General features: G+C 41.7%; 2 protein-coding genes across 2 annotated transcripts in view; one reads left to right on the top strand and one right to left on the bottom strand.

Moving 5' to 3' along the window:
• The first annotated feature begins 1162 nt into the window (after positions 1-1162).
• On the top strand, positions 1163-13240 carry BRI3 (brain protein I3). The gene is made up of 3 exons (XM_030460008.1): positions 1163-1455; positions 3042-3159; positions 12850-13240. The coding sequence occupies exons 1-3, from the start codon at positions 1290-1292 to the stop codon at positions 12980-12982; spliced, it is 417 nt and encodes a 138-aa protein (XP_030315868.1). The 5' UTR covers positions 1163-1289; the 3' UTR covers positions 12983-13240.
• Positions 13241-14455: 1215 nt separating this feature from the next.
• BAIAP2L1 (BAR/IMD domain containing adaptor protein 2 like 1) overlaps positions 14456-18809 on the bottom strand; it is a 38096-nt gene continuing 33742 nt past the window's right edge. The window contains exons 11-14 of the mRNA XM_030459920.1: positions 18487-18561; positions 17978-18143; positions 15709-15749; positions 14456-15223 (exon numbers count right to left, since the gene is read on the bottom strand). Coding sequence (XP_030315780.1) covers positions 15148-15223; positions 15709-15749; positions 17978-18143; positions 18487-18561 — 358 coding nt within the window. The 3' untranslated portion in view covers positions 14456-15147. The remainder of the gene's footprint in view (positions 15224-15708; positions 15750-17977; positions 18144-18486; positions 18562-18809) is intronic.

The raw sequence follows: 18809 nt of genomic DNA, 5'->3' as shown, positions 1-18809 counted from the left end.
CCTGTCCAGCCATTGAGAACTTGGATTTCAGCAGCAGCTCTGGAACTCATTTGTTTAGTTTGCTGTGCAGGAGAAAGCAGCAACCCTCTTACCTTTCTTTTACTTTAGTGTTCATTGAAACCATGTAAGATACTCTTTATTCCTCAGTCTTTTTCAAAAACTTCCTCCTTTTACAGCATTCCCTTTCTGTGCCACTGTCCCTAGAGCTTGTTTTTCACTTTTAACACTCAAGTGCTACTCTTCTCAGTGGGGACCTACGAGTTTGCAGAAGTCACTGCAGAACTCTGCACTTTTTCCTGACGTTTCTTGACTTTTTCTCAGGCTGGGGGCACAGGACATATATAAAGACACACACACAGTCTCACTCCCTTTCCATCTTCCCAAAGCTCAGCTGAAGTCATTTGGATACTACGATTCAGAGCCGCTCTGGGCATTATTACAGGTCAAAAATTGCTAATATTTTCTACGCCTCTGTTAATGCTCCCGGGTTCTCCCCGCGTTCAGACCCTCCCGCTGCACCCGGCTGAACCGAGATCTGCGACCAAGCCCACGAGTCCATCCTCGTCCTGTTCGGCCGGCCAGTTTCCAGCAGGGATTGCATTACGGGAGAGGAGCACTTGAAGGGAGGGCGTGCGGAATGGGGCCTCGGCGAGCACGTTAAAATCTCATTACCGGTTTAATGAAGAAACCATCTACAGGCCCGGCCGCTCGCCGTAGCGTGCAGCAAGCAGCCTGTCCCGCTGGCTGCGGCTCTCCCCTCCGCACCCCTTCAGCAGGCGGCGGGCACCGCACCCTCCCAGCCCCGCTGCAGTCACAAGGCCGGGGGTGACGGGGGAAGGAGCGGCGGCTGCCGGGACGCGGCCCCTTTAAGGCCGAGGGTTTCCTGCGCCTCCCGGTGACTCCCCCCGCGCCGTTGGGGAGCGGCGTCACGTGGGGCGCGGTCTTGTGACCGCCCGCGAGCGCAGCAGCCGGGGCCGCCGAGCGGGGAGGGGCCGCCCGCGCGCCAGGGTCCGCTCCGCCGCCTCAGACCCGAACCCCGCACCCCTCCCGCACCCTTCCCCAACCCCCGCATCCCAACCCCGCGCCGGTCCGGCCCCGGATGCGCGTGCAGCCGCCACTAGGGCGCTCGCGCCGCTGCTGAGGTCCGGCGCCCCCGGGCGGGGCGGAGGGGAGGGGCGGCGCCCGCCAAGTTGGGCGCTAAGGCGAGGGCGCCGCTTCCTCCTCGCCCTCCCGGCCCTCGCCGCACGGCTGCACGGGCAGGCAGCAGCTCCGCCGCCCCCCCCCCCAGCATGGACAACAAACCCCTGCTGCAGGACCGGCCCCCCGCCTACAGCCCCGCTGCCCAGGGCGCGGGCTACGACTACGGGCAGAGCAACTACGGCGCCATCCCCCCCCCGCAGCCCGGTTTCCAGCCGCCCCCACCCTACCCCTACCCGGGCGCCGCGGCTGCCGCAGGTGGGTCTGAGGCGGCGGGGGAGGGCTGGCTGCTGGCTATGAGGGGGGCGAGGGGCTGCCGGCGTCTGCAGGAGAGCTTGAGCCCCGCTCCCCCCTTCCTTGGGACGGGAGGCGGCTCTGGAGAGGTTCTCCCCCCGCGGGGGATCGGAGGGGGCGGTGCTGAGGGTGCCCCGGGGCCGCAGGCCGGCGGCGGGCTCTGGGAGGGCCGTGGCCTGCGGTGCTGAGGGGCTGCTCGGCAGAGCGGGAGGAACTCTTGTGCGGGGCTTCCCTGTGAGGAACGGAGCGGTTGGAGCCTCTCAGTTTTCATGCTTCAAACCAGCGCAGGGAGGAGGGTGCGCAGGTGTTGGAAGGCGTCACCTCCCTTTCCCTCCTTCCCCAGGTGCCTCTGAGGTGTTTGTGCTTTGTCCTCCCTAAAATATCGGCCGAGTTTGCATGCATCTCTGTGTGTGGTTTTACCACCTCAAAGAGACACAGCTGTGCTAGCAGTAACACAGCCCCCGAACTTCGACTTTCCTTTGCACGCTCTTCAGTGTGCTCTGGTTAGTTTGGTTTTTTTCTGATACACTTTAGTAGTCTTGGAGAGACTGAAGCAGGTGAGTAGATGCAGTGCTTTTGTTAACTGAATTAACGCTGGCTGCCGTCCAAGAAGTAGCCTCTCAGGCAAGACTTGGTAGAGTTAAGAGAGTGTTTCAAAAGTTAAAAAACCCCAAAACTTGACTACATCAGACACAGGCCCCAGTCATTAAACACTGAATCTTGGGGACGTGGATTGGTTTCCTGCCTATAACTTGTTACATGTTTTCCTACAGTTCAAACATTGATGACTATTTTCAATTTATTTTTAAGTAGTGAGGTTTGTGGACTTCATAGATGCATAACTTGCAAATGGGGAACTGTGCTGGGAGGGAAGCTCAAAGCGAGTTACACCTGGGCAGAGTGTACTTTGTGTGATTGGACTGCAAACATCTAACCATCCCTTTAAAAGCATTTTTTTAAAAAAATATGCAGTAATTAAAGGCTTGTGTTTGCTAACTACAGCTGTTAAAATGACAAATTCACTAGCTAACAACATGGATTTTCTGAAACTTTTTTTTTTCTGCTCCCTTTCCACTTGGATCTCACCATTCCTACCTCTCTCTCCAGTTACAAATAGATTTATTATATATAAATTTAATATGTGGACGTTAGGCTAGAAACAAAAGGGAGATGCATTGTTTCAACTACTTTTTCTGCTGGAGTGGAACAAAATGCAATACAAAATGTCCAGGAGTGAAATCTGTGATCATTGTTTGTTTAAGCTGTTTTTTCCTGCTGCACAGATAGGGTTGAAACAAATTCTCAAAGTTAATTATTAGCTGAGTGACCTTTTTAGATGGCTAAATTGTGCTAGATACTCAGTTATGCAGTGGCCTTGGTATCAGCTGTGCCAAGCAGTATGTTCCAGCTCTTGATTTTGGTAGAACTTCTCCAATTGCTTAATCAAGACTACATTTCTGATTTATTTTTTCCTGTGTTTTGTTTCTATACTTTTTAGTTCTTATTTTTTCTTACCTCTGGTGATTATTTTTTTTTTTCTCTTATTTTAGGTTATGCTGTTCCTCCACCCATATCACAACCAACCTATTCCAGCACGTACACCATTATTCAGCAGCCTGCTACCACCACCACATCTGTAGTAGTGGTTGGTGGCTGTCCTGCCTGCAGGTAAAATAGGTTTCTAGTTGGGAAATAAACTCAGTCTTGGGTTTTATTTTTTAAATTACATGTATCCGTATGTCTTTTTCAATAGTTTATGTGTATATTAGAATGGAAATAACTGAGAAAGCACTAATATTTAGCAGTGGAGTTTTTTAATTTATGTAGTATAGGCTTGTCCTAATGGACTTGTGGCAGCTGCTATTATTACAGTAAGGTAAATACAAACATAAATCTGTTCTTTATGATGGAGGAAGATCTGTCAGTGGTATTTTTAATGAGAAGATAGTTCAGTCACCTATGTAAAATGTCATTTCTTGGGGGAGAGTATGACAGGATTTCTTTTCTAATATGTTTATAACCAGTCATAGAGAGCAGAATGACTTTATTGCAAAACTTTCTGTAACATTTGTCCATAGTCACTTCTCATCAATTGTGTGGAAAGGCTTCTGCTGTTGTGGTGTGTGTTCCCATTCCCAACATCCAAACCATGCAAAATTAGGGGGTGTTATTGTCATTACTGGCTGAAAACAATATCTTAAGGCTTTAAAATATCTGCTAATTTATAAATTCTTTTACTGCAGAAGAGCAGGGAGATTAATGGTTTTGATTCAAACTGTTAATCTGATGAAGTGGTGCAAATCAGAAGAAGTGGTCAGCTGTTAGTTGGAGTTGCAACAAGAGAACAACTTCCCCCTCAGAGATTAACATCCATAAAAAAAGGGAAGGAGGCATTCTTGTTTCCACATCAGTGGTGTAAGTCAGCTGTTGGTCCCTTTGCACTTCTCAGTTCTCATCCCAGGATATTAACTCATGGGTGTGGGCAGCCAGATTACTGCTGCCCCTGGCCAGCACTGACTCAAGTGCAGAATCATTCCCCTTCTGTTAAAATGTCTGGGAATTACCCTTGTGGTGACTTGCAAGGTAGGCACTTGCAGGTCTGAGCCCTTGCTTACCCATTTCAAAATGTGTAGGAAACAGGCTTGCTGGAATAGCTGAAATGCTCCCAGGTTTCAGTGTGGTAAATGTCACAGATTGACATTGTGGCTGATGCTTTTGGTTTTGGTTTTGTTAGAATTGGTGTTTGAGAGACAGTGCCTGCATTTGAAGGTAGATTCAAATAAGTATTTTGTGGTGTTGTGTAAAAACAGATGCCTGCTGAAATGCCACTAGTTATGGCTGAAAAACCTGCAGCAGCTAGAGGTATTGCTCTAGAAACTGTAAGCTTTAAACAGTGGGGGAAAGTGATCACTGAGCTGCTCAGAGGATGTGGTAGATCCTGCCATCAGAGTAATTACATTGACATGCTTATGTTTTAGCTCAACCAGAAGACAGGAAAGATGTTGTGCATTGCTTGGTAAAGAGCATGCAATGTGCTTTTCCAGGCCTTCTGTTCCTAAATCCAGTCAATCTCAACATCTTACTATGGCTCTAGTCTTTGCAGTAACTTAGGTTGGTAGGTTCTTGCTGCTATGCTTAGGATTTCTTGATTTTTTTTTTCTGTTTGTTTTGTTTGTTTGGGTTTTTTTGTTTGTTTGTTTGTTTCCCCTTGAAGCTACTCTGGGATGCTCTGTGAGATACCTGTGAAACAATCGTTTCCAAGTATATATTAACTTCTGACAAATTTGGGAAAATGGGTGATCTTTTGTAAGGTGTCTTTAAGTAACTTCAGGAATAGTTTTCTAGAATCTTGCTCTGCTGGAGGTACCCAGTGCTCTTTTTCTTCATAGGAAAAGTCAAAATGTCAGGGTAGGAGGGGGAAGTCTGATTGCTTGTCTTTTAACTAGTTAAGAAATTAAGATAGTCTGGTCCTTCAGAGGAAAGACAGGGAGGCTGGGTGGGAAGCATAGTGTTAGACATTCACCACAACCTGCAGGGTCAGTGTTTGAGTTCTGGAAGGTCACACTGGCTGCTTCTCTTGGAGAAGGAACTTGTAATCCTCTTTGACTGCTCAAGACCATAAACACAGTTCTAGTTTACTCTTCTCAGCCTGGAAACCTATTTTTCTGAAGAATGCTACATGCAGCTGTACTCTGAATACAGCACTGAACAGAAAAGTTGCTGAAAAGGCATTGATAAACATAAAAAGCTATCGATGGTACATAAAAACCATTATTAAACTGCTAAGTCTGTTACACTCCTGATATGATGTGTTTTTAAGAGAAGTCCTGCTTTGGATCATGAGAAAAAATGCATTGTCTGTGGCTGTGGAATAGTGTAACATACAGAGCAGGCTAAAGCCCACTGAGAGGATTTTGCCATCAGAATTACAAACCAGCCTTTTGCACTTTGGCAATTTTAAATGTGTTGCTAATTGGAATCAAACCCATCTCCAACCTAAAGTATATGGTGTTGAGGAGAAATGTGCAGTATTGGTCTGTTACATGGTTGGGAATCTGTTCTGTTGCAGTCACAAATGATCTTGGGATTAATAAGCTGGCTATGAAACAATTTATTATTAGGCTTGATTTATGGTATGAAGGCATAAAAAGTACAAAGTATCTCCATAGGTTGTATGCCTATGGTCACTATGTAATTGCATTCCTTCTGAACTATTGCTGGTTCTCAGGGATGACTCTCCTGTCTTGCAAGCTATACCTCTTGCCTAGAGTTATTAATTAGTCACATCATCCTTATTCATCACTGGTCAGTGTTGCTTTCTAATTACAGACTTCAGAGTTAATGTATGTCCCATCCTTCCTTGCATCATTAAAATGTCTGGGGTAGTTGTAGTCCTGCACAGAGAATTAAGCTGTGTTGTAGCACCTTGTCAGCTTTATTGCTTACAGCTGACATCTGTGGATTGGTCAGCTCCTGCTTTTAAACAATTTTATTTTGCCAAGTACAGATTGAATCATTACAGCCTCTAATGTTAGAGATCCAGTCATGTAATTATCTTTTTAGCTTGCAGAATGCAGTCTGGCTGCTTCTCTCGTGGTCACTTTCATTTTCTTTTTCTCCATCTTGTCTTGTTGAGTAGAAGAAACTGCAAAGGGATGTGTGCTTTCTTATTACTTAACAGAAGAAAGATCCCTTTAAAAGTTACTAAAATGTTCCCTTCATCTGATGTTTGCTGAAGCTGGTTCTTTCAAAACTGGGACAGACCTTGTGATGGGCCCTGTTGGGTTTTTCTTTTCCTGTTTAACAAGTACTCAGTTGTTGGGAGAAGGGGTGAGGGAAAGGACATAGGCTGCTGCATTCTGGGAGCTTTCTTTTCTGACAGTTGCAAAACTTCTTGAGAAGTCTTGCAGTTGGTCCCAAATTATAATAATACTCATCAAGCTTCTTCCAGGACTGGAAGATGAGACAAGTTTGATTAAAATTGTATTCTCAAATGTTTTACAAACCTTGTCTCTGTCATACTGGTTTGTTATGTGAGTGTGTTTTGTTAGTGTTTTTTTAGGGGTAGTAGGCTGGCTTTGTTCATGTTTCTGGGTTTTTTTTTTTTTTTTGTTGCTGTTTTTGGTGGGGTTTTTGTGGTTTGTGTTTTTTTTTTTTCTTTGTTTGTTTGTTTGGTGTTTTGTTTTTGGTGGGGGGTTTTTTGGTGGTTTTTTGTTTGATTGTTTCATTTTGTTTGGTTTTTTTTTCCTGACTAAGTATCAGGTTCTCAGGTTTTGGTTAAAATTTTGTTTTCATCAATTAAGTGCATGTCTCCTGAGAGAACAAACTCTGGAGAAATTGCACTCAGGTGATAAAGTTCTTCAAAACTTCAGTCTGCTGATTTTACCTCAGTTACTTCAATCACAAAAGCTGTGTGTGGTTTGGCAGAAAGCCATTCAGGTTATTGGTTTTCCATGGTTATTCACAACAGCAATATTTAAACTTTTGTAACTATTCCTAGTATAATGACATAGTATGTACTGCTGAAATAGGCAAGGAATTAAAAACAAAACTAAACAAAACCCCCTGGCTATTCAGAGAGCATGTCTGATACTTTGAGGAGAACCTGCAGATTTTTGGTTTCTAGCAGCAGGCTGATGTGCTAGAGATCCTTCTGAATCTCAGGAGTGCAGCCAACTCTGAAATACCAAGAGTCTTATAAGGAGGAATAAGGAGGAATGGGAGCTTCTGATGCTGCTTTTTGTCACAGAGCTGATCAGCCTTTGCTGGGAGCAGCCTCACTCCTTGCACTCCGGGTTGCAGCTTTCCCAAGCGTGTGCTGTTGAGGCAGATCAGGGCGTTCATCCCCGTTGTGCAGGAACTGGGTGGCTGGAGCAGTCAGGACATGAAATTCAGCCATGACTTACGCACGTGACTGCCAAGGAGAAAGCCTTGGTGCAGCACACTTGAGCAGATGCCATGACTCTGCCATTTAGAATTAGTGACTAGGATAGCAAGCACACAGCTGCTTAGTGGGTAGGCAGTTACCTAAGCCCAGAAGAGAAGGTGGTAAACCTGTTAATAGGGTCCAAAGTGAGAACAGCATGGATCTTACTGTTTCTGAGGATTTTTGTGCTACTGGTCCGAATTGATTTGTGGACAGTAATCAAAACACATTTTGCTAATTAATGAGACTTCATATAATTGTTACAGGAGGAATGTATTGCCTAGTTGCACCTGATGAAAAGGATAATCTGGTCCCTAACATCCAGTCTGTCACTGGGTCTGAGTTGATGGCTTTTTTTTTTTTTTAATTATCAGTGTCATCATTTGTCTTGGTGTCTGTATTCTTATAATTAGGATTTATTTGTAGTAGTGACTTGTTCTGGGTGAAAGGAGAAAACTGATCTTGTTTGTTGGTAACTAGAGGTAACATTGTTTTGGCTGTGCATGCAGATGAGTGAGGAATAAACACATCAGGTCTCAGTCTAGTTCATCATGGATACAGAGAATTTAAACTGGCATGCTTAGCCTTACTGGTGAGGCCAAGTTGTTGCTGGGAAGCCATGAAGCTTGTCTCTTAATTAGTGTGTTCTCAGAACGGGAATGAAAGCAGTGGGGTTGCTGCAGAGGAGGAGGCTGTGATTTGTAGGCATTTCAAGAAAGACAACAGCTAGATACAAGCTGTTCCCATTGGCAGCATTTTTCCAGCTCTGCAGCCAGCCCCCTGTATAGGAAGTGGGGCATAAAGCATATGTTCAGATAAGTCTGCACGTACTGTGATGTCTTCTACATGAAGGGCACTTTTAAGAGTAATTGCATTTACATATATGTACAACTTAGACTGAGGAGGCATAGCCAGTGGCTAGGTATAGATTCAGGCTTCTTTATGGGATTATAGTTCAACAGCCATTCAACCTCCCTTCAAGCTGAGGCTAGAGGAGCTGGCACCTCTCTTCATGGCAATTAAGATTGTAAACATCCCTTGCCTACTCAGTACTTGCATATATAATTGTCTGTTCCTTTTCTTCTCTTTGCAGATGAAATTTAAACATGCTTAACCTAGCTGCAGTTGTTGCATTAGCTAGAGCAGACATAAAGGAAAGCTTTTGTTTTCATGTTCAGAACAAAAGATCTGGTGTGCAGCTTCCAAAGTCCATACTTGTCTCTGGTCTGATATTGCCACTGAAGTCTAAAGCTAAAGACTTGACCAGGCTCAGGGGCAGGAGATGGGATGCTGATTTCAAAATTCCACTCGGTTGATTGGTGAGGGAGTATCTGGGTAGAAGGCAGTTTATACATCCTTAAGTGAAGTACAGTTTCTTTTCAGGTCTTGCAGAGCTTGTCATCAACCAAGCTGTCTCTGATTACCTGGGCTGACCCTTCAACTTTATTTGTAGGGGATGAAAAATGCTGATAAGCATACATTGAAATATTGTGATTTAGCATTAGGTATGAAAATACACGTGTGCAGTAGTACTGAGGCTGTGTATGGAAATCTCATCCTGAGTATTTGACTTAAGATAGTAATGTATTAAGACTTATTTTAAAGAAGGGGGTTGTCTGAAAATTAATTTGGTTTTAAATACTTGTGGGAATAATTGACCTTACTTCATGGAGTTGGCAGCTGCAGATATAGCTTAAATCCAAGACACTGTTTGCAGTATAAATAAACCTTTCCACTTTATTTTTAGATTGGGAGTGGTGCAGTTATAATCAGCTTTTATGTAGTTTATGCTGTAGGACAAAATTTATGTTTGGTTACATTAGTGAATCTACAATTTTGAATATGAAGTCTCTAATTACTCTGTAGTTCAAATAAGATGCACAAGTAAAAACTGAAATATTCTGTGTTCATATGAAGTATTGCTTTTTTCTCTTGCTGTATTTAGTAACTGGCTAAGCAGCATTTGGGTAAGTGTTCATCCAAAATTAGGTGGTGACACAAATCAACAGAAGCCAGAAAGTGTTTGTGTAGCCAATGCTGTAGTAGTGGTCTCACATCCATAGATGAGTTGGGAACTGGCTCTAAAATAAGTTTTGGTGGAGGTCACACAGATACAGTTCTGGCAAGCTTGCCAGGTGACTCCCTTCGAGCTGACTTGGTCTGCTGCCTGGCTGTGCTGTCCCTGGTTTTCCTCTGTCGCTGATGCCATGGGGCTTCCTGTGGCTGCTTTGTTCCTCACTGGTCCTTTTCCCTGGGTCTGCTATTGAATATGGATGGTGATTATTTGTCTGTTTATTTTAAGTTGGTGTTTTGCATCACCAGAAAACACTCCCTGAACAACAAGCAAGGGAGTTTAAAATAAATGCTATTTAAAGTGTCAAGGAGATCTGCTGACCAATAGACTTGGGCCTTGCAAGCTGATTAAGAGGGTTGATTGTAATGGGTTAGACAGCAGTCACCTATACTTGTGTTTGTAGCTACTCAGGGCTGACCAGAAGTACCCTGATTGATCCCTCTCTAATGTTTATCAGTGTGTTTATTTTTTAAAGTCAGATCAAAATCTGCTTACAATTTTAACTAAACACACTGGCTCACATGTCACACAGGTAGGCTTCAGGGCAGGAGCTGAATGTGGAATTTTCTTTGAGAGACAAGAAGATCTAAAAACACCAACAAAGCAAGCATGTTGCAGGAAGGGAATGCTCAATTATTGCAAATGAAAATGCTGGCATTAGTGTAACAGCAAAAGAGGGCAGGAAATACAACAGACTTAATGTGCTCTATAGTGCACATAGTGTATGTTTTTGGTGTCATTGAAATGCCTGAAAAATGGACTTTGCCTTTCTTGGATGGCTCTGAAGTATTAAAAACTTCCTAAATCTGTTAATTACTCAGAAAGGTCCAGATTGTGTCTAAGTCTCTTGGTAAACATAGTAAGTTACTGTGTTAACCTGGGGTCTGGGGAAACGGAGAAGCCTCATCTTTTGAGCTTCTGCTGTTGATTTTTATTTGGTCTGAGGGTGCTCAGCATTTAATGTATTGCCACCAGTACCAGTTGACATATTGTACTTCTGTGTCCAGGCTTCCCATTTTTGGTTGAACACTTCTTTCCTTTCTATCACTGTATCTAACCAGTCTGGCCATCAAAACAGTTTTGAATTGATTTGCATTTTAGTCCTATTAGCAGTTTCTTCCCAGAAGATGGCTGGTAGCACATTTTTCCCTGGTGAACTTCTTGTTCTTATCTCTCCCCACACAGAGATGTCAGCATTCCAGAGTAATCTTGCATTGTTGTGGTAAAACAAAGTGCTTGCAGATAGATGGAGCTCTGGCTGTGTGCCTGCCTGGCTTAAAAGGGTCAGAGGGGTGATGTTAATGCTCAGTTTGTAGGAGTAGCCACAAGGAACAGCACAGGCTGCAAAAGTCTGAGCTTTGGGACACCAGTGTGCTGAGCATAGAATCTGTATGGTGGTTTGCACTTTAGTCTACATCTGTTAATTTGTTGTCTTAAAAGGAGTATTATTGAGGATTTGAAACTAAAAAACTACTGCTGGGATCAACTGTACCTTGACAGTACCTTTATACCACATACAAATTGACTTCTAACACAAGACCTTTGCAAACAAATACCAAGTTCATCAAAAGGAGGGGACTGATGTTGAAAGTTTAATGAACAGGAAATTGTGTGTTTGGATTTGAAGTAACTTCACATTTTTGGATTTGAAAAGCCTTTGACCTCTTACAGTGGTTGAGGGGAAGGAGAATGGTTAAGTGCCATCAGGTTGTAACGTTTTAGCCACTTGCAGTAAGGAAATGGTCTGTGAGTCTGCAGCTTTCTTCCTTCAGTCTGTTTACATGTACAATAGGCTGTGGCTGTTCTGTAGGGAAATAACTTGTTGGCCTTGGCAGCTTGCTTGTAGTGTGTATTCCAAGGTTGCTCAGCTTTGTTTCTGTTGACCTTCACTGTACCAGGGAATCCAAGAGCACACATCTTGCTCAAGTGATTTGTTAAACTCCAGATTTTGACTATTCAGTAAAGATGCTCAAATTTCTTCTGTCTGAACACTTAGAGCTTTGCTGTCCGGCTTCATTTTGGGGGAGCATTTAAGAAAAAAGTCAGGGACTGAATTTCAGGTCAATTTCTGTTGTTACAAAACTGTGCTGTGAAACAGAATTTCTCATGTGGGGTGGACACTCAGTTTGGGACTCAGCTGGAGCCAAATGACATCAATAGTATATTCTTCAGTTCTAAAGTGACATCAGTTTTTGAAAACAGAAACCCTGAACACCTACTGAAGGTTCTTTTTAATAATGAAGTGTGTTTACCCTTTGGACTTCTCTAGCTACCATTGACTTGTTCTCATTTCCATAGGAAAAAGCTGAGAAAAAAGTACCAAATCATCAGATCAAAACAGGAAGGAAACAAGAATTAGTTTTTTTTTCTGAAAGAACTCTGGAGTTCATATATTGCAGGAGACTTGAGGTTGAATGAACTGAAAGGGTTCACTCCAGGATAATTGTGGAAACTTAAGTAGGCAAAGCATATGACACAAGTGTGGCTGCTGCCTGTTGTAAAAGTCATAAAAAAGTGAGAAATGTAGTTATTAGGTGTGTAATAACCAATATAACAGCACTGGTACAGTGCCTTAGCCCTGTATCATTCCAGAAGAGTCAGTAAATTATTTTAAAAGCAGGCTGCTTTTCATTTTTCAACTTTAGTGACACCAAGGTTTAGTTCTATAAAACTCTGTCCTCACTTATAAAGAAACGCTTGACCCCAAGAAGGGCGAGCAAGGAGCAGTTTAATACTTGCTTATACTCTTTGTCCTGAATGAGGGTTCTTTTATTCCAGTGTATTTTCTTGGCAGGGCTAGTTGAGCTGGGATGCAGGGGTACAGAAGGGGAGCATGACTTCAGCTTCTGTAGGGACCAGAGATGGCTGCAGAGGCACAGATTAAATATGGATTAAAGCTTTCTGAATTAAGAATGCGTGTGGTTTGTTCCCTCTGTAGAGCAGGTGCTACACCTGTGTGTGTTTTTCAGTGTGCTTGCATTAACCACTATCTGGAGCTGACACAACTGCTCAGAGGTGCAGTGGCTGTGTATTGTTGTATGGACCAGTCCTGGATTGCAGAGAAATGGTTGCTGTCTGGAACTTAACAGCTAGTTTGAATTACAGCTTTTAAACTTATCTACAGTCTGATCACCTGTAAATTTCCTGGTTTTAATGTAGTGTAATCAAAGCCTTCACTTGTAAATTATGAAAATAAAAGCCTTTCCAAGGAAAAAACCCAATAACAACTCCAAACTCTTTGTGCTTTATCTTGCTATAGAAAATTGTGGGTTTTTTAGTGGCTGCCAGATCACAAAGTGGCAACTTTGGAATAAACTTGGTGGGTGTCCTTGACTGAGTCTGTTTTCCATTTTTACAGGGTTGGCGTGTTGGAAGACACCTTCACCTGTCTTGGTGTTTTGTGTGCTATTGTGTTCTTTCCAATTGGGATTCTGTTCTGTCTTGCACTGAGGCAGAGAAGATGCCCTAATTGTGGGGCAGCTTTTGGCTGAGGGGACGAACGTGGACGTGCTTGTGGGAGCTACAACTGTTAGCATACTCTTTCTAATGTAAATGTCATGTACAATCATTTTATTTGCTTCAGACCTGTTTTGTAAAGTGTGAAAAAAAATTTAGTCTCTTGCATGTAATTTAAACATAATCTTTTATGAGCATGTGCATTGCAAAACATGAAAACCCAACTTGTTTTCCATGTTTAGTGGCACCTGTTGACAACTAAATAAAACTGCTTTTCCTTTTGCAATCCTCAATTTGTGGCTGGATTATTAAGTATATGACTAACATGTCTGATAATGTGCAGTCTGAAAGTAGAGTTAGTAATCCTAGCTGCAGAGAAGGATAACATTTGTTAGGATCCTCATGATAGAAAAAGAGACCTGGTTTAGGGCTGTAGTTATTTAAGCTCATCAGATGCTTTTGAGGAAAGTTGTGTTGTGTGTGTTCTACCACTGTGAATGGCTGCTCTGTCTTCTGAAGGCATTGGTAATAACAAACAGGAAGAGCTGTGTTTTAATTAGTGAAGATTTTCTTGGAGACACACACATGCCCTCCAAGGCAGTGTCCTGTCTGCTGCAGCAGCAGCTTCCTGGCACTGTGGAACAGGTTATTACTTCACAGAGCACTCTGCTGTAGAAAGAGCAGCTGTGGCACTGCCATCTAGGAGCTGGCCTGTGTAAAGGTTTTTTGCATTTCAGATTATTTATTGTGATACTGAATTACTGAAGGTTTGTAGAGTCTATGCTGATGAGTCTGTGCTGTGCCTCTTCAGAAAATGAGCTCAAGTGAAAATATGTTGTTTCAAAATAGGGCAGTGGATACTTATAAAAGGTTCCTTAGCAAATGAAGTATCCTCAGCCTTGAACTTTAAAGGCAGGGTTGAGAGGTGGAATGAGTGGACTCTACCTCTGCAGCCATCACATGCTCATAGACTATTTTTTGATACTAAGTAACTGAAAGGCATTTCACATGACTTGAATTCACTGTTTATAGTAGTAGACGCAGGCACAACAAAATCAATATCCATGGGATACTGTAGGCAGCATGTAGGTATGTAAAGCAGGATGATTTAGAGAAAAGATTAATTGCTGACAGTAGTCATGATACACACTTCATACAGTGGGTGGGAAACAGCATCTGAACTGCCCAGTGATACAGCATCCAGTGCTGATGCAGAGTGAGAGGTCAGTTTCTAACATTCTAGACTAATTTCTGAGATTATTCCTGTAGGGGAAAAGTCTTCCAGACAAGTCAGTCCCTTTGCATTTAGAAAATCTGGGCCTGAGGTAAACTGCAGCTTTGCTTGTGCCTTAAGCTCAAAGCTGAATTTCACTGAACTCAGATGCTGTACTGTGCTGGTGTTCACGCTGTTGTTAGGTCCTTAACCACTCTTCTCAATCTGTTTTTCTTTTGTGGAAGGCTGCAGTAATGGAGTAATTTCAAAGGCAGCTTTTTGTATTAGCATTTGAGGAAAAAATCATGGCACTTGTTTTATTATGACTTGCTGTAAGACTAAAGCTTGACAATGTGTTTTAAAGAAAAAATTACCCTTGAAGAATGTGCTGACAGTACATTAGACTTAAAATATGTTTATGTTAACACTTGAAAATTGTTACCTGAACATTAAGCAAAGCATTACAAGTTGTCTATTCTGAAAGGATAAATATTTATTTATAACCTAGGGCATCTTTCTTAAACAAAATAATGTATTATCACTTTATACAGGCAATTCTCTATTCTGGAATAAGACAGTTGTTACATTGGTTTGTTTGGAAAAAAAAAATCCTTTTCTTATTTAGTATGTGATATATATGCAGGTGTATAGTCTAGAACTTACCATTGCAATTTCCAGATAAGGAATACCAAAGATTTGTGAGCTAGTAGTTACATTGGTTTACTAGAGTATCCAAACTATCTCCAGTATTTTTACAACTCCTACTACAAAAAAGGCATACTGTAAAATCAAGCCAAAGTGCTCTAACATTAGTCCAAAGCAATTACCTTGTTAGAAAGTATAGGTTTTTTAAAAAAAATCTATTCTGGGTGGTTCTATTGTACAGTAATTACATTTAAATAAATTTTTAGAACAAGTTCAGATAGTAATTGTCATTATGGAAAATGGTGTTTATAAGGAGGAGTTAGATGTGCAGGGACCGTGTGTTCACCGAATAATTGGTGCTGATCTGTCATTTGTTACTGTTGGTCTGAGTTTCACAGTTGCAAAAGGGTTTTCGCCACTGAAAAGAAATGCACAAAATTACTCCAAGTTTTGTTGCAATACAGAGATGAATTTAAACCTTTTGGGTTCTTCCTTGGTTATTAGAAGACTGAGTTAGGGTTTAGACTTCAAGATTCTGTGTAACTCCTATTTCAACTTGAACTTTTAAGAGAGTTTATATATGAAAACTCACTTTGCAGTGATCCAAAACTTTGGAAGTTAACTCCTTGTTAGCTTGTTTTTAACCATCTCCTAGTGTTCAGATTTTTAATTTTTTTTTAACCCTTAAAAACAATTTAAATCCTGCTCCCTGACAAACTACTGGAGAAAAGCTTATTTTTCTGAGAAAGGCCTATGCATAGCATGCCACTCTTGAGAAAAGTGCAACCAATTTTAGCCATGATGCTTTACCAGTGCATTCTTATTTCCCCTCATGATCAACACGATAATACAAGCCAATATAAAGATCAACACAACTTAGTGTAAAAGCTTAAAAAAATATACCTTAGAAAAGGTGGTTTTATAATGCCATTCATATCAGGTTTCTGCAAAAGAAAAAGATATTTATATAGATTTACAAAAACATGCTGCAGGTGATCTTGCTATTTGCTGTTGCTAATGCTCCTTTGTAATGAAACTGTCAGGTCTGTGACTACAATCTGAAAATCCTGGTTTTTATCACTACAGTGGCACTGCAGCTCTGTGATGTACCTAAATCTTGTGAAGTGAAGCTAACCCCATGGGTGACAGTGTCACGTCACAGTGCTGCAGGATGCAGTGTTTCAGGTGTGATAAAATGGAAAACTTGCAAATTGTTGCTCTTTGCTGGCCTTGTAGGCTCCATGGAAGTTTTGGCAAATAGTTAACTATTACTTCCTCTCTTAATGTTTAGTAACGATCTTACTTGCAAATGACATTTTGCAATCTGCAAACTAATCCCAGTACTTCTCATTGAAAGTAAAAATGTGAATATATTTCACATAGCAGCAGAAATATACAGTCACTTATGTAGCAGCTGGACTTGTACCACGCAGTCTGTAGGGGCATTTTATTTCCAATAGTTGAAATCTGAGTGCTGAACGAAAGCCTGTAGCCTTTCCTTTCCAGGGACACTACCAGAAGTTCCTAGCTACCACATTATCAACACATGATGTAGGTGAAGAAGTCTGTGTTTATTCAGGATCTAATTCAGCAGAGATTTTAAGCATGCTCTTGACTTGCAAGTCCAATGAAATTGCCCATGTACATCAGTTATAAGTAGAATTAGACCTTGGAATTAGGCCTAATTAGCCCTTAAATTAATTAGATTGAATACAGTACCCTGTAGTACATGCTACTCCTTACTGAACACCAGCACTAATCAAAGCTCCATCAAATACCAGGTCTTTTTTAGTTGATACTGTAGTACTGTCCTGCATAACCCAGCATGGAGACTTGAACTGCAAGAACCATTTCTCTTTCCTCCTTGAAAACCTGAGCCTTTTCCCTGTGTATTCTGGCAGGAAGATGTCTCAATGAATCACCACCTCCTTCTGCATAAAAGGCACTGTAAGCATATGCTGTTTTACATGTATGTAGATTCTGTAACTGTCTACAGATCAGTCTGGTGTAAATAATGTTAAGCTTATTTCCAAAGCCTTGTGGTGGTGTGTAGTTTGGTGACTTGCATGCAAGTGCAAAGAAGACAAGGAAGCTCTGCAACTTTCAAAAGAATGGAAGCAAAATTGCGACATCGGAGCAAAACACTTGAGCACAAGTGCAGCAACTCTCATCTGTGCTTCTCTTCCTTCCTGTGTATGGTAACAGGTAAGAGGAATCATGGGGTCATACTAAAAAGGGAGCTGCTGTGAGTTGTAGGGTAGCTCAGCAAGTCTACTCATTCTATTCTACTCTAGAAATCTTAATTTAGTTTTATTTTTACCTTGCTTTCCTTCTAAAAATTCAGAATCTCAAATATCTGTTTTCCACTTCCAAGAGACTATAAGCTCTTGGGTTTTCAGTTCAACAAGAATGCTGGTCCACAAGCCTTAAATTTATTCTTATCCCCCCTGAACTAATGCATCATAACAAACAAAAGAACCCTTAAGGTGACTGACTCTTGAGGACTGACTGAGGACAGCCATACTAAAGACAGCAGCACAGTACAGTGATACTGAGACAATTTAACAGATTCACTAATTTTAAGTCACCTTTTACTTGTGACAGGGCAAAGATCTCACTATCCTGCTTGCTTGGCAATATCCACAGGCTGATACATCTCTTAACCACTGTGAGCATGATTACATTTGAAGGACATGTTGTCCCCACAGCTCCCAACAGCTAACCAGAGGATAAATGAACCAATTTATGAACCTGACATTACATAATTGTTAAGGCTCATTGCTTCTTTGTTGAGAAATGAAAACTGCATCTATATATCAAAATGTAGATGCTTATCTTAATGACAATTTCAGAAGTTCCCAGAGATTTTATTTGTAAATGACAGAGGACTAAAATGTAGATGTTATTTCATGCACTGGAAAAGTTTGTATGCTATGCAGAGTAAGTCTTCTAGAAGTCTCAGTTACACCCCTGAACAATTCTTCTCCCTTTCTGTTACTACAGATGGACAGAAATGCCCCAAACCCCATGGTACTCCTTGAAGCTGCATCAAAGGGATGCTGAAGTCAGGTACAGGTGGCTAAGGTAGAATTCCAGGGCCTTATTTAAGAGCTCAGCTAAGCAGGTCAAGAAAAGCAAGCAAACATTTGGATTCCTGGTATCAATTACTTACCAGACCTGCATTTTCTGGTCTGTCAGTTGGTGTTTTAGCAGTAGTGCCTCTGGAAGACTCCATTCTTTTATCTGTTTGCAAAGAGCCCAGATAGTCAGGTGGTGGGAGGACAACTTCACCTTTTTCCACAAGATTTACAGAACTAATGCTTCGGATTGGTGCAGGGCTGCAAGACAGAACCCAGCAAATAAAATGTTCAGTTCCTGTAATGCATCAATCTCATCTTTAGCCCCAGGAAAGCACAAAAGTGCACGAGTTGAAAGTCAGAAAGATGTGCAATCCCATGGAGGTCAGCGGGACTTGAAAGTTGGGGTAAGTCTAGTTCTTGGGTCTTTGTGTAAGCAATAAAACATAATAATGTAATCAAGGTATCATACTACCAACTTTTGGAAAGTATTCACTCTGTACATTACTAAATAACAATATGAGCAGAAGAATAACAATTTAAATTAATGTTGTATTAATGTTAGAGAAAATGTGGGCATCTCTGAATCCACCCAAAATGTTACCTTGGCACTGGGGCAAATGTTTTTTCTTCTGGTTCTTCTAATGGTCTGGTATATGATGATGGAAACCATCCTTTTCTGTAATGGAAAAGATTTTCAGTTTCATTTATAAAATTGGAAAGATCTTTCAGAAGACTACAGTGGACAAAACAGTAGATTTATTTAACTGAGGTTTAACCTTTAAAGACCCGATTTCTGCCAATGCCTAATTAGTGTACAGAATCTCCCTAAAATAAGTGGAGTGTTTTACCTTATTGTAAATAGTGGAAAACAATTTACTAGTATCTGCTAAATGTGATGAGATACATCTATCCTTCAGGTTCTAA

This window comes from Calypte anna, chromosome 14, assembly GCF_003957555.1.
Source record: "Calypte anna isolate BGI_N300 chromosome 14, bCalAnn1_v1.p, whole genome shotgun sequence".
NCBI classification, from domain to species: Eukaryota; Metazoa; Chordata; class Aves; order Apodiformes; family Trochilidae; genus Calypte; species Calypte anna.
Note: the sequence above shows the minus strand (reverse complement) of the source record. Positions and strands in the feature narration are given on the sequence as shown.